Source organism: Pogoniulus pusillus, chromosome 11 (assembly GCF_015220805.1).
Source record: "Pogoniulus pusillus isolate bPogPus1 chromosome 11, bPogPus1.pri, whole genome shotgun sequence".
Lineage (NCBI taxonomy): Eukaryota > Metazoa > Chordata > Aves > Piciformes > Lybiidae > Pogoniulus > Pogoniulus pusillus.
Genome location: NC_087274.1, coordinates 24,363,711 through 24,382,959, shown reverse-complemented (window position 1 = coordinate 24,382,959; position 19,249 = coordinate 24,363,711). Strand labels below are relative to the sequence as shown.

Here is a 19,249-nt window from a genome sequence, read left to right as displayed (position 1 = left end):
GGTGATTCATTTTGCAAGGCCTGGCACAAACAGAAATTCCAGTAAAGAATTTTGGAACCACTTCAACATCAATTTAACAGAGCAGAAGGAACCAAGATATCTAGAAAGGGTCTTGAAAAAAGTCACAAATCAGATTCTCTCCTGCAAGCAGCAAACAACAACTCACTGACACTGGGAAAAGAAGTCGCAATAGCAATAAACTTAAAGGAGTATGAGAGGAGAATAGGGAAGGAGGAAAACAAGGAATTCTGATTTTATTTAAGAAACAGGATAGCTTTAGTTTTAGCAAGAGACAGGTTAGCTTTCCCATACAGGAGTTAGCATTTCAAACCTAAATCGGAAGAGCATAATCAGGCCACATGAACTAGGTGCAACTCTGAATTTGAAATTGAAACAAACTTCCTTCTAACACAGACAGTACAACTGCTGAGGATGTACAAGAGGAGGCTGAAGAGAAAATAGAAGATGCATCTTACAACTGTCCAGACAATACCCCTGGGCTGGCTGCACAAATAAATTATTTTGTTGGTCAAGAACTTGCTCTCAAGAGCAGAAGGAGCTCACAGCAAGAAACACTTGAGTATTTTTGCATGGAGAGGATTTCTGCTCTTAATATATGGCTACGATTACCTACAAGAAAACTGAGCTTAACAGTTACAGTTAGGCCTCCTTACAGTACTGTGATGGATATTTTGCATCCATGTTTTGTTTCTTTTTGTGTCTATGCCAATAAGAGAATATTTTGATTTCCAGACAATCAAGTCTTTCTTTGCTTTCTTTTCTTTACACCTGATAATTCAACCCACTCCAAATTCTTCTGCTTGGAAGTAACTATACTGAAAAGACTGACTTCAGATCTTCCTTTTCAAAATTTCACAATAGGTTCGAGTCAAGATCAGTAACACCTCAGTACTCAAATGTTATGCACATTTTAACCTATTATATGTAAATCAGATAAGCTAAAAACCTAAGGTAAACAGACTTTAAAGTCACATGAGTGTACACATGCATATATTCCTAAAGGTATGCAAGATGACACCGTAATGCCTGAAGATGGTTTTTCACACGATCACAGAACGACTGAGGTTCAAAGAGAACTCTGGAGGTCACATCATGTCCAACTGCCCCTTGCTCAAGCTGCACCATCTAGAATAGATTACCCAAGACCACATCCTGACATCTTTTGAGTATCTCCAAGCATGAGACTCTACAATCTTCTTGTGCAACCTGTGCCAGTGCTAGATCACCACGACAGGTTTTCCTGCTGTTCAGATGGAACCTCCAGTGTTTCTACAAAACTCTATTTTGTCTAGAGAACTACACAATTATAAACACTGAAATCAAACTGTCACATGACAAACTGCTGGTTATCAGCTGCCAGCTGCAAACTCTGTAATTTTATATAGCTACATACCTCTTCAAGCTCTCCTGAAGAAACAGGATTATCCTCGTACGTGGGGAAATGGCACCCTGCTTTACAACTGCAGAACCTGCCAGTCTCCTCACGTGGCTCCACTATTCTGCAGTTTACTTTAGAGCTCTCCATCGCCCTCCCATCTACAGATTCTTTCATGCTGCATTCTAAACAGGGATCTTGGCTTCCTATTGGCAATATCCCAGCTGACTCTTCTTGGGAATCCAATGATGTTTGTGCACTCTTCTCCATTCCAGACTTTTTTAATCTGGGAAGGAATTTTCCAGATTCAAGCTCTGATTTTCCATAATAATGCCCTTCTTTTTCTGCATCTTCTTCCAGAGGTTTGAGATCTGCTTGTGGATCCTCAAATACATCTACTTGAGAAGGGACAGCAATACCTCCCTCATCTTTTTCTGACTCAAATTCTGACTCACTTCCACCACCTGGAGAAAGTTCAGATGCAGAAATTGGGCGAAAGTGAGTCCTTGGAGAAATGCGTATAGCCCTGTACTGCGTTCGATCAACACCGCATATCCTGGGGTGTAAAACCTCGCTGTCTGAATCAGAGCACAGGATTGACTTGGGTTTAAAACTAGGGCTGAAAGATGCAATTCCTTCTGGCTCAAACGAACACTCTACATGAAGAACTTGTGAAAATGGATTGTTCAGGTCAAAGGAAGAGAATGAGTATTCAAGCCCTGGTTCTTCAACTTGAAAGTTACCACAAGCTCCCAGTAAGTCTTCATGGAAGATAAAAGAAAACCCCTTATTTAATCCATTATCTCCACTCTTGGATTGCTCATTCTGTTCAAATGATACAAACGGCCTCCATAATTGCCTATGACCGGGAGCAAAGCTATTACCTGGAGTCATAAAAACATCTGTACCAGCTATTGTCACTACATCAGAAGCTGCGCACTGCAATAAGCTCCCTTTTGAGTGACCAGGTGGCACCACCGCCCATTCTCCATCACTGTTAAATGTTTTGAGCTCCCCATACACTCCACCAAGTATAAATGAGTTTTCCTTCTCCTGGTTAGCATCCCAAGGTTTTGACGGTGTAGTATAATCACCACCATCTACTTTCGATAAATCACTTGAGACAAAGGCTCTCTTCTCTAAATTCTCCTTTTGACCTTCCCAAAGATGATACTCTGATCTCTGCACTGCTTTATTGGGCTCCTGGAGGGTTTCAACTTTTGCTTCTGTATCCAAACAGCAGCAATAATTATTTACATCAGTCGAAAACAATTCATCTTCTATTCCTTCTATTTCTACCATCGCTGCAGAATTTCTGTCTGTCATATTTGTCCAAATATCTTTAATAACCCCTGAGCTGTAGCCATCTTCACGTGGACTGCTTTCACTACACCCTTGTGTAGTGTCATAGTCTTTACTTTCTGCTTTTTGTTCTAGCTGAATACCACAGACAGATTCTAGCTTAGATTTTGTTTTGAATACCAAAGTGGGCATTTCTCCTAAAGTTCTAGCTTGTTGCTGGCAGGTTTCTTCTGGCAAAAAATCTAGAATTTCTTCATCTACATAACTCGAAGACACTCTAGGAACTACATAATTAATATCTTCTGCGTTAAATTGCGTCGATTCTTCATAGGGAATATTTAAAGTCTCATTGTCTGAACGTGTTTCTTCCGAGTGTGACCATGGACTACAGGTTCTCGTTGAAAGATTGGAACAGTGTTCATTTTCATCAAAGGCACTATTTTTGGTCCATATTAGCAATCTAGACTGTGTTTTCCCAAGAATATTAGCAGTGCTACTAGAATCTGCATTTTCATTTCCCAAGTTGAGTGTTTCAAAAGAAAATGGTAAAACAGAGTTACTGCATTGCACTTCAAACACTGAAAAACAAGAGTTTATACCAGACCCTTCATTAATATCTGAAAAGAGCTCTTGATTGCCAGCAAGCATGTGTGAATTAAGTATTGTGCTGTCTAAGATGGGAGAGAATCTGATTGGAGAATCTCCTCCAAAACTTTCACCATCTGCATCACCAGAACTAGAAGATGAGCAGCACTCCCAAAATTGAGCTAAATTACTAAGGTCTTGCAAGAACCACCCTTCAGCACCAACAGAGCTGGTCGAATCAGTCCATATTGCACTTTCCCCTTGCAACTCCATTCCATCTAACACTATGCAACATTCTGCCTCAAAATCAGTTTTTTCTTGACTCTTCTGTCGAATCATATTTAAAATCCGACTCTCCCCTTGCATCGTATCTGAGGCACCAGGATCCAACATGGATTGATCAATATCCACTTCATAGAAGTGAGTTAGTTCTGACAGATGAACATCATCTAAATATTTGTCGTCCTCTTGTTGAGAACATATTGAGGTCCCAGCGAGGTCAATATCCTCATTTAGAACTGCAGGCATTTCTACAAAGTGACCATCAATGAAAGTACCTGCTGCGAGGTATGTTTTATGAATATTATTGTTGCTAATACAAAGACCATGCACTGATTCAGACAACTCTTCTACAGCCTCTGATGATACTCCACATAGATCTTCTCTGTTGCGGTACGTCGTCTCCAGCTTGCTTTTCCTGCTAAGAGGAACAAAGTACTCTGTAATCGGCTCAGTGTACCACAAGGGTTCTTCTTTATATTCCTTTTCGTTTCTGCTGTCCAAATACAAATCTTTTCCATCACTACCACCAGCTTCTTTTCTTCCAATTTCTTTTAATGGCCTTTTACCTCTTTTGCACAGCTGTTTGATGGACCCGCTGCTACTGCTGCTGCTGCTTCCGCTGTGGACTTTGCGATCAGCCTTTTCACCAGATTTCACTGCAAGCCTGCTTTGCCCATTACGCCCTTTTTTATTTCGAACCTCTCTTGTTTTGTGTCTGACTTTAATGCATTTCACTGACGACTTGTATTCACCTTGATTACCACTAGAACTCGAGCCAGCCTCACTGGACCCAGATGACCAGGAACGAGGACGCATCTTTCCCTCAGACTTATGTCGGACTTGCTTTTTGTACAAAACGGGCTTCTCTTCAACAGTGTTGTTACTAAATTTGTTTTCTTTCTCATTTTTACTTTTCTTCTGCTGGCCTCTCTCCTGTACAGTGGCAGATACTTTATTACTTTTATCTTTAGTTACTTCACTTTCACTATTGCAGTCCTTCGGAGAAGATGTATCCGTGCTAGTTGGTGGAACAGTGGATGAAGATGAGGAGCTAGAGTAAGAGCATACTTTGGATTTATTCCATACAGTCATAATTTCCTGCAGGCAAACAGGCTTCTCAGACAGAGGAGGAAATGCTTCATAGTACCTGAAAGCAAAACAGAAGGTGACATTCAGATCACAGAACTTCAGACAGGTATTAAGGTGAGAAAGTATTACTAAAAAAGCAGATCAAAACACTACCAAACTCACTGCTAGAAAATCTAGTTTGTACTACATGTGCACATGCCACTCATTGCACTGTTTATCTGTACAGTAACACATGACAGATTAAGGCAAGCTTTAGAAGTGTTTTCATTAATATAGGTTTGGGTTACAGTGAATCACATCTATTTCAGTGAAAACCTGCTAGCAACCATTTGGACGTAGGTCAAGCTACATTAGCACAATCAGTTCCCTGAGGAATTATCAACTAGACTGCTGCTACCAATGGTTGTTACTAACAGACACAGCAGCAGGCATATATCCAAGAGAAGTAAATGATCAAATTCCTGGGTACTTCAGTTACACTGGACTTGGGTACTTGGCAACTAGCAGACCACTTTGGTTATGAAGACTTTAAAGGTTGTTAAGTTTCTTTCCCATTCTGCATCAGAATACAAAGAGTCCTGAACCCATGAAACAGATTCTCTCCAGCAAGTCTAACATGTCAATTAATGTTGTTTCAAAGGCTTTTGATTAATCTAGTTAGCTTGGTCTTAAGGAAACTACAATACAGTATGGTTTGAGATCTGTATATAATCAAAAGAAACCTACAATTTTGCCAGAAATTAAACTAGCCCACAGTACCAAATACTTATATTTAAATGTATAAGATTAATGAAAGAAGATAGCAGAAAAAAATGTATTTCCTAATATCCACAGAACTCCTGATTCCCTACTAAGTTAACTTCACTGTGTTAAAATATAGGAGAGTAAAAGAAGAAAAGGAAAAGCATCTCAGATAACAACATCAACAACAACAATAATAATAATAATAATAATAATAAATGCATACATTTCTACTTGATCCTTTGCTGTGGGAGATAAATCAGTCTCAGGAGACAAAGAGCCTTCTAACTTTTTGTGAATCTTCTCCTCTGTTTTGGAAGAAAATTCCAAATGCTTAACAGAAAAATTCAAAAAGCCAGTGTATAACAGCTTAACAAAAAGCACCATCCAGTAGTAGTTACTTTCCATAAAACACTGTAAACAGCATCACAGTTTATACTCTGGTTACTATATAAGGAAGTTACAGGTTACCACCCAAGATCCATATTTTGGGATCCATATCTTGGGACTAATCAAGATAACTGTAAATTCCAAACATATCCATCTAGCAGCTGCATGCAGCTGCAAGGCTAGCAAAGCCTCCCCTAGGAGAATGCCTCATCTCCTCCTTGCAGTGCTTCATAGAAAACAAGATTTTTTTTTTTTAATCAACTATTGAACCAAGTATTTTTAGGAATCTTTGCATCTAACTTCTCATGTGTCATTATAGGGAACATCCCTACAGTAGTTGCTATGCTTTGGCTTGCAGTAGTATTTCTTGTGTAGGAGATATTAAAATCTGTAAAATAACAAAACAATGCTGCAAGATACACACTGCTTTTATCTTTCCTTCCCCAAATAAATGGCCAACGGCACCCTGACTGAATAAATAAGTGTCACAGCACAGCACTTCAATTACTAAGGGCTGACTGCAATTAACGTTTAAAGACAAAACCAGAAAATGGAAACAGCTAAAATCATGCTGTAAGCAAGTAAATATTTCTCCCTTATTTACAGCTATTTATACTGAATGACAAGCATATTAATACTACTGTAAGTGCTGTGTGCTGAAGAAACATTCCTGTAAGTACTGCTTGATTAAAGCATTTGAATGAAATGGTTCTAATGTATTTGTGAATTCCATGGCCTCTACTAAAAGCTACTGAATGAGAAGCTCGCTCCCCCACCCCACCATATGAGAATGTAACACAGACAATGTATGGCCTCAGAAATTTCAAGGCTTTTTCTCACCTTGCTTACTCTGAAGGTCTTTCAGTTTGGAGCAGAGCTCCTCCACTAACGTTTCAATTCCAGAGCTCTGCATGACAAAAAGAGAAAATAGAAAACTTACTAAAAAGAATATTCATCTGAGAGGAAGACATCGTTACAGTAAACATATCTTAGCATATATGGATTTTTCTTTCTGCCTTTTAAAAAAAAAGGCACAACAAGAATTATTACTAATTCTAAATCCATTCCTATAAATACATTAGAGGTCAAAAGGATTGCACCAAATGCAGATACATTCACACAGGTTTTGCACTACAAGTTATACTGTCCCGTTAGGTCCAAGGTTTTGCACACTCTGCATCATTATGTTTACTGCACTTTATCACTTAGGATTTAGATCAGAGTCTTAGGACAAAAGTTCAAGAAATGACTGATAACTAAGATGCATTTTAAAAATGCTAATCCTGCCCCTTTTGGTTGGACGATTTATACCTGTGAGAATGAGACTGTTGAAAAGGATACAGAGAAATCAAGAGTGAAGGTGAGACGGAGAACAGCATGAAGACATACATGTAGGAGGTATAATTCCACGCAAAACATATCCCATAGTTTACAATGCCCAGCTTTTTTCCTTTTTAAACTTGTGTTGTTCACTCAGGAGAGCAGAGAGGAAATATAAATACTTTGTTTATCTTCATTATGAGCTTCTCCTTTCCTTTACTCCCCCGCATAAATCTTTCAAGTTCTGGAAGACTGACTCGAAGTGGGACAACATACTACCAACTGCCTCACAGGGGAAAAACCTCACACTGCTCTAATGGAATAAAAGCTGCATGTCTGTCACAATCTAGAGCCTCTCTCTTTGGAAGGCAAACTAGGTGAGGTGGGTACTGTGCTCATTATTTTGATGTTCAGGGATCACCTTTGGAGAGGACACTTTGCACAACTACAAACATGAGGCTGGAATCACAGCAAAAGGCAGCAATCCAGAGCAAGTGGGCAATATGCAAGAAGTGCTTGCACACTACCATACAGCTGGGAACTGTGCAGCTTCTTCTCTCTCATGTGCAGTTTCAACATCATGCTTGGAGACTCCAAGACTCAACACAAACCTACAGTATCATGTCACCTTCTGAATTTGATGCGATGCTGTGTGCACCATGGAACACACATGGTCTCCAAAGCTAATGCAGGTCAAGTATCAAGTTACAGAACGCATACAAAAGCATTTGATTTGCTGTGTCACCTCTATAGAGCTTTCATTTTGCCAAGATCTAAGAGTCTAATTCTCCTGATTACTGGATAGAAACTGTTGAGAAATGTAAATATATACTGCTGAAGTATGAGAAGACATTTTGAAAAAAGGGATGCTAATTTTATACAGTGAAACCAGCTTCTTTAATTCTGCCAGAAGCATGCAGTTGGAAAAGGGGGAAAAAAATCACACACTGAAGCAATGACTTCTATGCTAACTTCTAGATTTTAATTATTTGCAGTCAAGTGAGAAAGCAATTTTCTATTCCTAACTGCATTGCTGCACTGAAGTGCTAAATATAAACCTTTATGCCACATACTTAACCGAGGATGACTTAGCAGTATTAAACTTTAGAAGGTATCTTCTAAACCAGTAAATTTATCATCATAAATTAAATTGTTTAGAAAGAACCACATAGCACAGATATACAAACCTCTGGAGTTGTAACAATCCTCACTTTATGGCTATACCACTCCTAGCTCCCCCCTCTACCCCCCTCCCCCCCCCCAAAAGGCCAACAGAGGAGGAGCTGGCCTTGGCTTTGCTTAGCTCTCCAAATGTCTTATCAGGACACCTGTAGCAAACACTTAAATATTAGGAAGACAGATTTGCTCCCTTAACTTAATTGTAACACCGGGTCCAAAAAGCACCCCCAAATCCCCCAAAACAGCAACAGTATGCTCACCATGACACTGAAGAGAGGAAAACTTTTGGAAGCAAACGCTTAATTTCCTCCTGTACCATGAAACTAATACTTGAGTCAGCTGACAGGCTGCACGCTGTCCTGCATAGCACACTGATGTGGCCAGTGCCGGCTTTAAGGGGGGGAAGCCACTGTGCAGAATACCAAGTCTCCAGAGACCACTTGCTCAACCTCTTGCTGCCGTAACAAAAAATGAGCTGCAGCTGTAGTGTGCTGAAAGCCTCAGCAATTACTCCTTATATGCCAGCACTAGTCTCCAAGATTTACTTGCTGTATTTTTTCCATCATTTAAGTTAATGCAGCAGCCCAACAGCCAGAAAGATACTGCAGGCACTGGCTTGGTTCAGCAGGACACAATCAGTTCAGTGATCTGCCTGCTCTGCTTATGTTCAAATTCAAAGATAGTTCCCAAACTGTACAATACTGAAGTATCTTAACAGCATTTTTCAACATGGAAGTGCTAAATTATGATCTCTTTGGTCATTCCAACATAAAAGGCTTCCAAGTCACAGCTGTCCTTAAGAACACTTGAACGACTGACCCAGAATTCTACTAACCCTTTTCTCTCATTCAAACTACAATGGGCAGCACATTTTTTAATCCGTATTTTTCATTTTACATAACAAAACTTTCTCCACACCAAACAAATTTTATGCTGTTTCCAGTGTATTTCCATTTCCTTCTCCTGCTTTAACTTACATCCAGTTCCATCAAAAGCTGGTTTTTGACTTTTCATCAGCTGGCTAAAGCAAGGGAAGGATTACATAAAGGAGAGGTGTTATATTACTGGCATAGGAGCAACCATGCTTACAGATAAATTAAGCTTCTGAACTCATCCAGCAGGAACAAGAACAGCCCATCTTGGTGCTGAAGTTACAAGACTCTACTACCCACTGTTCTCCTTACTGACCAATATGTCTCCATTCAGAGCCAAATAAATGTAGTTCTCCATAACAGGGAATGTGAGTAATTAAAAATCCCACATTACAAAAAAGCCCAAGCAAGCAAGCAGTAAAAGCTCCCACACTTTCAAATGTCTCTGCAAAAAATTTTGTTGATTTAGTGGGGTTTTGTTTCATTTTGGTTTGGAGTTTTTTGTTTGTTCATTTGGGATTTTGGGGAAGGATTTGTGTGGGGGTTTTGTTGCTGTTGTTCTTTTTATTTGTCTCTTTGCTTGCTTTGTTTTGTTTTTTCCACACAGGAAATTATATACCTATATCTAGATATGTAATCATAGAATGGTTTGGGTTGGAAGGGACATCAAAGATCATCTCATTACAACCTCACTGCGACAGGCAATCTACTAGATCAGGTTACTCAAAGTCCCATCTAGCCTGGCTTTGAACACTTCCAGCAAGGCGCCGTCCACAATTTCTCTGGGCAACCTGTTCCAGTGCCCTATCACCTCACATTGAATAATTTGTCCCTTACATCTAATCTACATATACATTCTTTCAGTTCAAGCTTTTACCTGTTGTTTTATCACTCCACACCCTTGTTAAAAGTCCTTCTCCAGCTTTCCTGTAGGTTCCCTTTAAATCCTGGAAGGCTACTCTAAGGTGTCCCCAAAGCCTTCTTTTCTCCAGGCTGAAAAATTCTCTCAGGCTGTCTCACAGGAGGGGCTCCAGTCCTCCAATCACTTTCACAGCCCTCCTCAGGACTTGCTCCAACATTTCAATGCCTATTTTGTTTCAAAAGCTCCAGAGCTGGATGCAGTGCTCCAGGTGGGGTCTCAGAGTGGAGCAAGATCTTACACTTGGACAGTGGTAATGCTGAATTTCAGATCAAAGATCTTCTTAACACACTCTACTTTGAAAGTAGAGCAGACAGAGATGTCAAATGGTAACTCATTATCTTAAATCAACCCAGGAGCTTTTGCACATACATTCACACCTTTGTAGAGCTGCAGAAAATGTTCCCGAACACATTAAATCTACAAGTCTATTTACTTCTGAAATATTTTTATACATATAAAATATTCAGTTTGTGAACCATGTTAAAAAAAAAAAAGCTATTTTGTACACCAAATTCAAATTCAGTTTCTACGTTCTGAGAATTTTCACTAAAAAGCTGTGAAACATTAGCTCCTCTCAGACTCTTGATGAATCATTTCAGGTCTTGATGACACTCTTATCTGGGAGGTTACTTCTGATTGTTACAAACAAGCAAGTCACCATCCAGGAGACTAAGTTTTTTTACATATGTTCATGCCCCACTATTATTTCACATAGTTGCTGAACTGAGGAGAGTTTTTCAGCAAAATTTCATGTTTCCACTGAGCTTTTCCCCCTTCCTGTGACCCAGTAAAGTTGTCTAGTTATGGATCTCATACTTCCACCCAAAAAGGCCATGCAAAGGACATGCCATGTGCAAAAGCCACAATTTCTGCACAGGTCATAGAGTTTCCAGACAAAGATGGAACTCTGACTGGAGTGTAGTCAGACTGTTTTCTTGGCCCACTGCCTGTCACCAAGAGCAGGATTAGGTAGCTCTTCTTTATGAATCAGCTGTTAAGCCATGTGAACTGAATAAAGCACAAAATGTGATTCACTGCAGCCATTTCTATATTTTGTAGTATGATGATAGCTAGATAATAGTCTAGGTTTTCATTTTTTAACATTCTGATATAGTATAATTTCCATGATTGTAAGTACCTCCAAAAGAGGTGCTCAACAGAAAGACTAAAAAACAAGTAAAAATACCCCAACAAACCGACAAAACCCAAACCCCAATCCCAAGATCACTGCTGTATAAATAACTAAACCAATAAATACACCAAAACAGCAGCTCAAAGGAATAAAGCAAGGGTCCAGTTTGCATTGTGGGATTCTCCCCTAGAATAATGCATGGGTAACACAAACAAACATTTAAGAGTATATTTGTACAACACCTTTTTGAACCTTCAGTAGTGAAAATACAATGAAACCTTTATCTTTTCACTTGAATATATAATGATTTACAACACATACTTTGAAGCAGTCAGAAAAAAAAAACCCTAATAACTTCTTGTTTGAGGCTCATGAATACTTGACTAAAGTAATCTTCAATAATGTGTGACCTTAGAATATCATTTCCAAGCAAACAAACTGAGCTAACACCACAAAAATCCAAGCAATTTCCAGCAATACAAGAACAACAGGCCCCACACACAAGGAGATAAGAAAATTTTCTTGAAATTCTCCCAGTCCTGTCTTCTGTATTAAAACAGTATTAGGAAAGGCAAATCACATATCTAAGATCAGGCTCAGATGTCAGAGCTGTAATTTACCACTTCCTACTGCACATTCTTATAGAGAGATAATAGCACATTTACTAATTCTAGATAAGAGGTCAACTACCAGTTTGAATTAACTTAAAATGAATATGATACCCCTAAATGTAGGTTACTAGAGCAGCTATCTGACTTTTGTTATTTAAAACTTAATGCTTGTAGCTCCCTCCCATAGCAGGCTACATGATGATAAAAAGTTATTCTCTAAAAAAAGGGCTAATCTCTCTCTAGACACTGGTCTTTTTTATTATTATTCATGTCTTATAAACAAATATGCTGACTTCAAAGTCAAAGGAGGCTTACTGACCTTGTAAGCAGTGCTGCTGTGAGATTTCAGGTAATCAGGGTACTTCAGCTTCCAGATGCTGGAATGTTATCTATGTTGCCAATGAAACAGCAGAAACTTTTCAAAGTGCTCCCACCAATTATGCAAATGTTATTTTCTGCATCAGGTGAAATGCAGAAAGGACACTTGAAATTTCCTCAGCGGGTATTCTGCCATAGTCATTAAGGTTTGATTGTGCAAAGGGTAAGATTTCATAACAGATACCAATGCAAATTTTGGGTGAAAGACTGTTCTACATTAAGGAAAACTATGATCTAGTGACATTGTTCTGTGCTGAAACACCAGGCATTGTTCAGGAGAGCTCTGTAACCAATTTCTCTGCCATTTCCATGCCCGTGCTTGTGTACCTACAAGACTGTACTGCCTTCTCCCTCCCAGACATTTCTTTTTGTTTGTCTCAGTCTTAGAGAAACTGGTGGTGAGAGAATTGCCTTACTCCAATTTCTCCCTCATTATCACTGGGAGCACACACAAGGAGAAATAACTTTCAATTACACCAAACATCTACTTTCAGCCTCCAAGACCACATTATTCTACGGGAAATACTTCAATATCAATTCACTTTTGCTAGCTTGATGTAAACTTAGAAGTGCTCTCCCCCAAATGTTACAAAGCAAATTCTGTGTGGACTAAGGTCTCACAAAGAACTTCTCCAGTTTGATACATACTTTTTTTCTAGGTCAAGGAAACTCCTTCAAAAATTGGAATTATTAAACTTTTTGTCAGCTTAAATTAAACTTACTATTACACTCAGGCTACCAGCTGCAGTAGCCTGACAAATGAGACACAGTACTATAAATATTGATTTAACTACCAAAGCCATAAGGCAAAAAGGAACTGATTTATTGCCATTATATTATTCTGTGATGGTTACCATGGCAAGGCAATGTCACTTCAATTCTCTATATAGTATTTGAAGTTATAAAACGCAGGCAAATGTAGTTTGCCAAATATAATACCATGTAGCTAACTTCTTAGTACATGAATGGGGAAACGGAAAACCTTTGAAACCAACACAAATTGGACCACATTGCCTGAGCCCTTCTAGGACATGTGCTCTACAGACAGAAGAGGAAAGAGCCTGGGAGATATGGGAATATTAGTGCAGAAAGCAAAATACATAGGAAGTATCTTTTAGTCTCCTTTGTTCACTCTAAAAATGTCCTCACAGTTCAGCAGAATAAAGATGCACTAAGTGCTTTAACTGAAACTCTGGCACCATCTTGGGGTGAAAAATCACACGTGAAGCAACTGTATTGTACAGAAACTGCAGTAACACAGATGAAAGATCTGCTCACACTATTGAGCAGAATTTTAGCAGAAAATTGGTCAATTAAAAGGTAATTAAGCTTGAATTTATGACCAGTGAACAAGCCACATCATTAATGTCAATATTACTACTAGGAAATACACCTACTGAAAAGTCTCAACAAGTAACCTCCAATGTCAGTCTTGTTCAGACAGTACCCACAACCTGCAAAAAAATACACCTCAGGTATTTCTCAACTCTTACTTTTTTTACTGAACTATGAGTTGCAAAGATTCTGCTTTCTGTCTCCTTACTGACAAGTTTCATTATCATAGAATCAACCAGGTTGGAAGAGACCTCCAAGATCATCCAGTCCAACCTAGCACCCAGCCCTAGCCAGTCAACCAGACCATGGCACTAAGTGCCTCAGCCAGGCTTTGCTTCAACACCCACAGGGACGGGGACTCCACCACCTCCCTGGGCAGCCCATTCCAATGGCAAATCACTCTCTCTGTGAAGAACTTCCTCCTAACATCCAGCCTAGACTTCCCTTGGCACAACTTGAGACTGTGTCCTCTTCTTCTGTTGCTGCTTGTCTGGCAGAAGAGACCAACCTCACCTGGCTACAACCTCCCTTCAGGTCGTTGTAGACAGCAATGAGGTCTGCCCTGAGCCTCCTCTTCTGCAGGCTGCACACCCCCAGCTCCCTCAGCCTCTCCTCATAGGGTTTGTGTTCCAGCCCCCTCACCAGCTCCATCGCTCTTCTCTAGACACCTTCCAGTACCTCAACATCTCTCTTGAATTGAGGAGCCCATAACAGGACACAGCACTCAAGGTGTGGTCTGACCAGTGTTGAGTACAGGGGAAGAATAACCTCCCTTGCCCTACTGGCCACATTGTTCCTAATGCAGGCCAGGATGCCATTGGCTCTCTTGGCCACCTTGGCACACTGCTGGCTCATCTTCAGCCTACTATCCAGCAGTACCCCCAGGTCCCTTTCCTCCTGGCTGCTTTCCAGCCACTCTGTCCTCAGCCTGTAGTGCTGCTTGGGGTTGTGGTGGCCAAAGTGCAGAACCCTGCACATGGCCTTATTAAACCTCATCCCATTGGCCTCTGCCCACCTATCCAGCATGTCTAGGTCCCTCTGCAGGGCTCTCCTACCCTCCAACAGATCAACACCTGCTCCTAGCTTGGTGTCATCTGCAAACTTACTGATGCTGGACTCAATCCCCTCATCCAGATCACAAATAAAGATATTGAACAGGACTGGGCCCAGCACTGATCCTTGGGGAATATCACTAGTGACAGCTGCCAATTGCATGTGGCAGCATTCACCACTACTCTCTGGGCTCTGACATCCAGCCAGTTCTTGACCCAGCACAGAGTGAATCTGTCCAAACCATGAGCTGCCAGCTTGGCTAGGAGCTTCTTGTGGCAGACAGTGTCAAAGGCTTTGCTGAAGTCCAGGTAGACTACATCCCCACATTCACCAGCCAGGTAACCTGATCATAAAATGTTGGCGAGACCTGCCCTTCCTTATTCAATTAAGGAATTGAGAGTAAAACAATCTCAGAAAGAAATTGACCTCTTCAGTTTCAGGTGTATTAGATAGGAATTAAAACAATAACAAACATTAGAAAAAAAGAAATCAATGCTGACAGAACCAGCTGGTTTTACTTAGAATTAGAAGTAGTAACTCCAGGATAAAACTTCCTACTTTCCCCAAAGGATTTTTGCATAAGCACTCCCCAGTCCTAAAGAGTTATAGGTTTATTTCTTTTTACCCAGCATTTCAGTAAGATAGATACCCCTACTTTGACAGTTAATTGCAAACCAACACTTCTACAATTCAACAGGATAAGAATTAAGATAAACTCTTTACTCAAAGTCAATACTAACAAGCTTTTAAAAGTTTGACCCAGTCTTCAGTTAAGTCTTTAACTGCTAATTATACTTCGTTCAACTGTGTTGGAAAAAAATAAACTTCATAACTGCAGTAAGAATAGCAATTGATTGCTACATTAAAGTACTTGTCTTAAAAGTTCTTCTCACCATCATTCAGTCTTCATTTTCTGGCAAGTTGCAAGGTATTTACATTTCCTCTGCTTCTGACTGCATCAAAAGTATCTGCAGCCAAAGATTCACATGAATATGAACAATTTGAGACACCAAAATGCTTGTACACGAAAAATACTGTCGTCATAATGTTAACAATTTTCTGTCTTACATATACCATCTAGTATTTATTAAAATCAGGCCTCCTCTCACAAAAGTAGAGTCCACATCACTTGAAAACATTGTGATGCAGAGCAGAGCACTGTCAGATTAGACTTTTACAGCATTACTCATACCAAAGAGACCAAAAAAAAATGAATTCAAGCAAAATCAAGCTACTTCCTAAGAATGAGTGCTGTGTAAACGAAAATCCACCAGATTTCAAAGTATTTCAACTATTAAATACAAGACTGACAAAACAGCATTTACTGTTCTCCAGTCAGTTTTCACCTAGTCTACTTTATTACTTCCTTGTCCCACCAAACATCTTTTTTAAAATGATCACCTAATTTTAGGATCTTTGGTTTCTCAACATGCAATAATTAAACATCAAAATGAGAGTTAGAAAACTTCCTTAATGCCTTTTCCTCCACTGCATGTTGTCCTCCCTAGAACAGATCAGGCTGCAAACTTCTGAAGTCTTCATTAAATTGTTTCTCAGTTTAAATACACAAAAACTTCTTTCAGTTACTCTCAATAATGCAGCTACCTCAACCTTGCTTGCTTTGCTTCACTGTTAAGGCTGAAAGCAGAGGTTAGGCTGGAAGTGTGCTGTATCTGTGTGAGGGTATTGGTATTTCTATATCCACCTACTTTGGCAAAAGGATCACAGAATGACAAGCAAAACTACAAGCAAACTCCAGAACTGCTCATGGGCTATTAACAGACCCTTCACAATACAAAAATAAACTGAGTATACAAGGATACTCCTCTACTCAAGGAAAACATTACTTTCTTCATGCAGGCTTCAAGTTTTTATGGTAGTCAGAAAGCTGGCCTGAATATTCTGTAACTATAAGAGCAGAGCAAATTAACAAAATTATATTTTGCACCATTTCAAGAAAATGGGAGTTCAGAAGTCACCCAGTTAGTCAGTTAGCAACTTACTAACTGAAGAAATGCTCAAGCAGCTTCACAAACAGTAATTCAATATACAATGGCAATGCTGCTGAAGGTGGTGGCAGTGGGAGTAGCCACAAATCAACCCCACTTCCATCATTACTCTTGGCGACACTTTCCGCACTCTTGCCGGTACAAGTGTCTGTGATACCAATCTGACCAGGAAACCTCTCTGGGTTAACACTTCCTTCATCCTAACCAGGTTAATCTCATGCAACTAATTCACTTTTCCAATTGAGCTCTCCACACAACCACACAAGTGCTTGCATAAGCACAAATTGCGACTAGGAGGCTGTACAGAACAGTAACACAATCAGGCTGCACAGCTGGGGTGCAGTTTCTTTTTGCAGCAGCAACAGATCAAACTGTTTCTGGTTCTTAAAACTGCCTGAAACATCTCCCTGCAGAGTTCAGTGACCTCTGCTACACATTATTTTTTTGTTTTTCAATGTTTCCTTCAGCAGCCTCACCCTTTGTCCACTGTTCCACTAAGCTACACAGTATCTGCTGCCGCTGATATTTTCCTTGAACTTGCTGCCTTCACCTCTCCTCACCTTCTCCAGTCAGTGTACCTCAACTCCACCCACTTCCACTCAAATGCCGTAATTTGACAAGTGAACATTTGCTACTATACACTGCATTTTATTTAGCGAGTCTGGATTACATACACCACGTGCACAAAGCAAGGCAGCTTTCTGCCCAAATATTCCATCCCTTGCTGCTCACACACAACATAAAGCAAGTTTAGAATTTTAAGAAATATCTTTATGCAAAGCTTTCTGGTAATTTCAACACAAACTGGTGCATTGCAGCTGTCACTGACAAGAACAGGTGAGGTCTTACAGAAAGGAAAAGCATGACAGTACAGAATCTTGTGAAATTCGGCTGCCATACACACACACATTTCATCATTTCCTAAAGAAAAATAAAGAACTCTCAGAGAACTCTTGGTGAACCTGCATTAAGCCATAAATGAAATGTTCGCATTGCAAGCTAAATATAACACCAAAAAATGACATAAAGTCTCAAGGATCTATTAAATAGTCCAAACTTACTTCATCAGAAGCAGAGCGAAGACACTGGACAGCAGCCTGTTTTTTCATTTCCTCTAGTGTTAGATCAGAGCACTTTTTCTTACTCTTTCCCCATTTCTTGTAAGCTCCCTTTTCCCAGCCCAGGAAGATGTCATTCTCCTAAAATCAAAATAAAGAAATTACATTTATTTATAAATAAAAGTAGATTAATATCTCAGTACTATAGCAGAACAAAACTACAAATAAAATTCCAAATTCACCTCATCCTATCTATTGAAAACTACTTTTTGCCAAAACAAATATTAGTTTGATTATAGAAAATCTTGAACTACTATACAGAGAAAGACACATGTTTTTCACAGGACACAGAGGTGACTCAGACATCACAGTATTTTCCAATGGGAGAGCACATCCATAAAGATAATTTTATGGCCAGCTTATGGATGAATGTTCCAGTGTTTGAGAACTCTTTCAGTGAAAAGTTTCTCTAATATCCAACCTAAACCTCCCCTGGTGTAACCTGAGGCCAGTTCCTCTTTCCTGTCACTCATTACTAGGGAGAAGAGACCAACATCCACTTCAATCTCCTTTCGGGAAGTTGTAGAGAACCAGAACTGAGCCTCCTTTTCTCCAGACTAAACAACCCCAGTTCCCTCTTCATATAAGACCTGTTTCTCCAGACCTTCACCAGCTTTGTTACCCTTCTCTGGCCCCACTCCATCAATATGCTTTGTTTTATCCATGCCAGCAAAGCTTTTGCTCTGTGCTGGTGCGTTGAAGCCAAGCTCTGCAAGAGTAGCTTTACCAGCTACACACACTAGTGGTCTGCCAGCAGAGCAGTGAGAACCCTCATGCTTGCAGAGATTTATAAAAGCATTTAATTCAGTTCTCCACACATAATTTGAAAGACAGCTGACACTTGCCTACAAACTTCAACACTTCTCAATTTTCAAAAAATTAATCCTTGCAGTGAACATCCAGGTTTTTAGAGAGGGGAAGGCAGGCTATAAATGGAAATCTCTCTCAGGCCCTCACAACAGAGCTGCATGTACCAGACTCATCCCTGCTTGCAGAGTAGATAGGTTGGTTGTTGATGCTGGGAACCATGTGGCATCTTGTAGGATGCAGTGATTGAAGACAGAGCTCTGGAAGAACCCTCTCCTCCTTTCTACCTCTTTCTACAATACACAGAAAATTTCTTTCTGAACATATGATTTCAGTCACACCTGGCTGTCAACATTTCACACTGACAACTTTGCTTTTTCATGAAAAAGCCTTCTGAAACTCAGTTTTGATTATTTTTCCTGGACAAAATTGCCTCATATTTCACAAGATTAGCAAACATGATGGATTACAGCTATTTCACTCAAAATGCTGAAGCTTTAAGTCCTCACATCAACTATTTATCAGCACTATATATGCATTTGATATCACTTAAATTTATTGAGGACCTTGCATTTTCTGCACTTAAACACCACACCCATAAACCACTACAGAACAGTGAAGAAAAATCCTTACTTGTAATTCTTGTGTTCTAATCTATCAGACTTTGAAAAGGGAAATAAAGACCTTACAGTAGAAGAGGTAAAAGAAACAAAACAATGCCATATCCT

The 19,249-nt window shown here is 39.7% G+C and overlaps 1 protein-coding gene across 5 annotated transcripts in view; it reads right to left on the bottom strand.

The window, feature by feature from the left end:
• KIAA0232 (KIAA0232 ortholog) overlaps window positions 1–19,249 on the bottom strand; it is a 59,962-nt gene that overhangs the window by 12,488 nt on the left and 28,225 nt on the right. For all 5 annotated transcript variants that reach the window (XM_064151508.1, XM_064151512.1, XM_064151513.1 and 2 more), the window contains 4 exons: window positions 17,658–17,795; window positions 6,626–6,692; window positions 5,622–5,703; window positions 1,415–4,712 (listed from right to left, as the gene is read on the bottom strand). In XM_064151508.1, coding sequence (XP_064007578.1) covers window positions 1,415–4,712; window positions 5,622–5,703; window positions 6,626–6,692; window positions 17,658–17,795 — 3,585 coding nt within the window. The remainder of the gene's footprint in view (window positions 1–1,414; window positions 4,713–5,621; window positions 5,704–6,625; window positions 6,693–17,657; window positions 17,796–19,249) is intronic.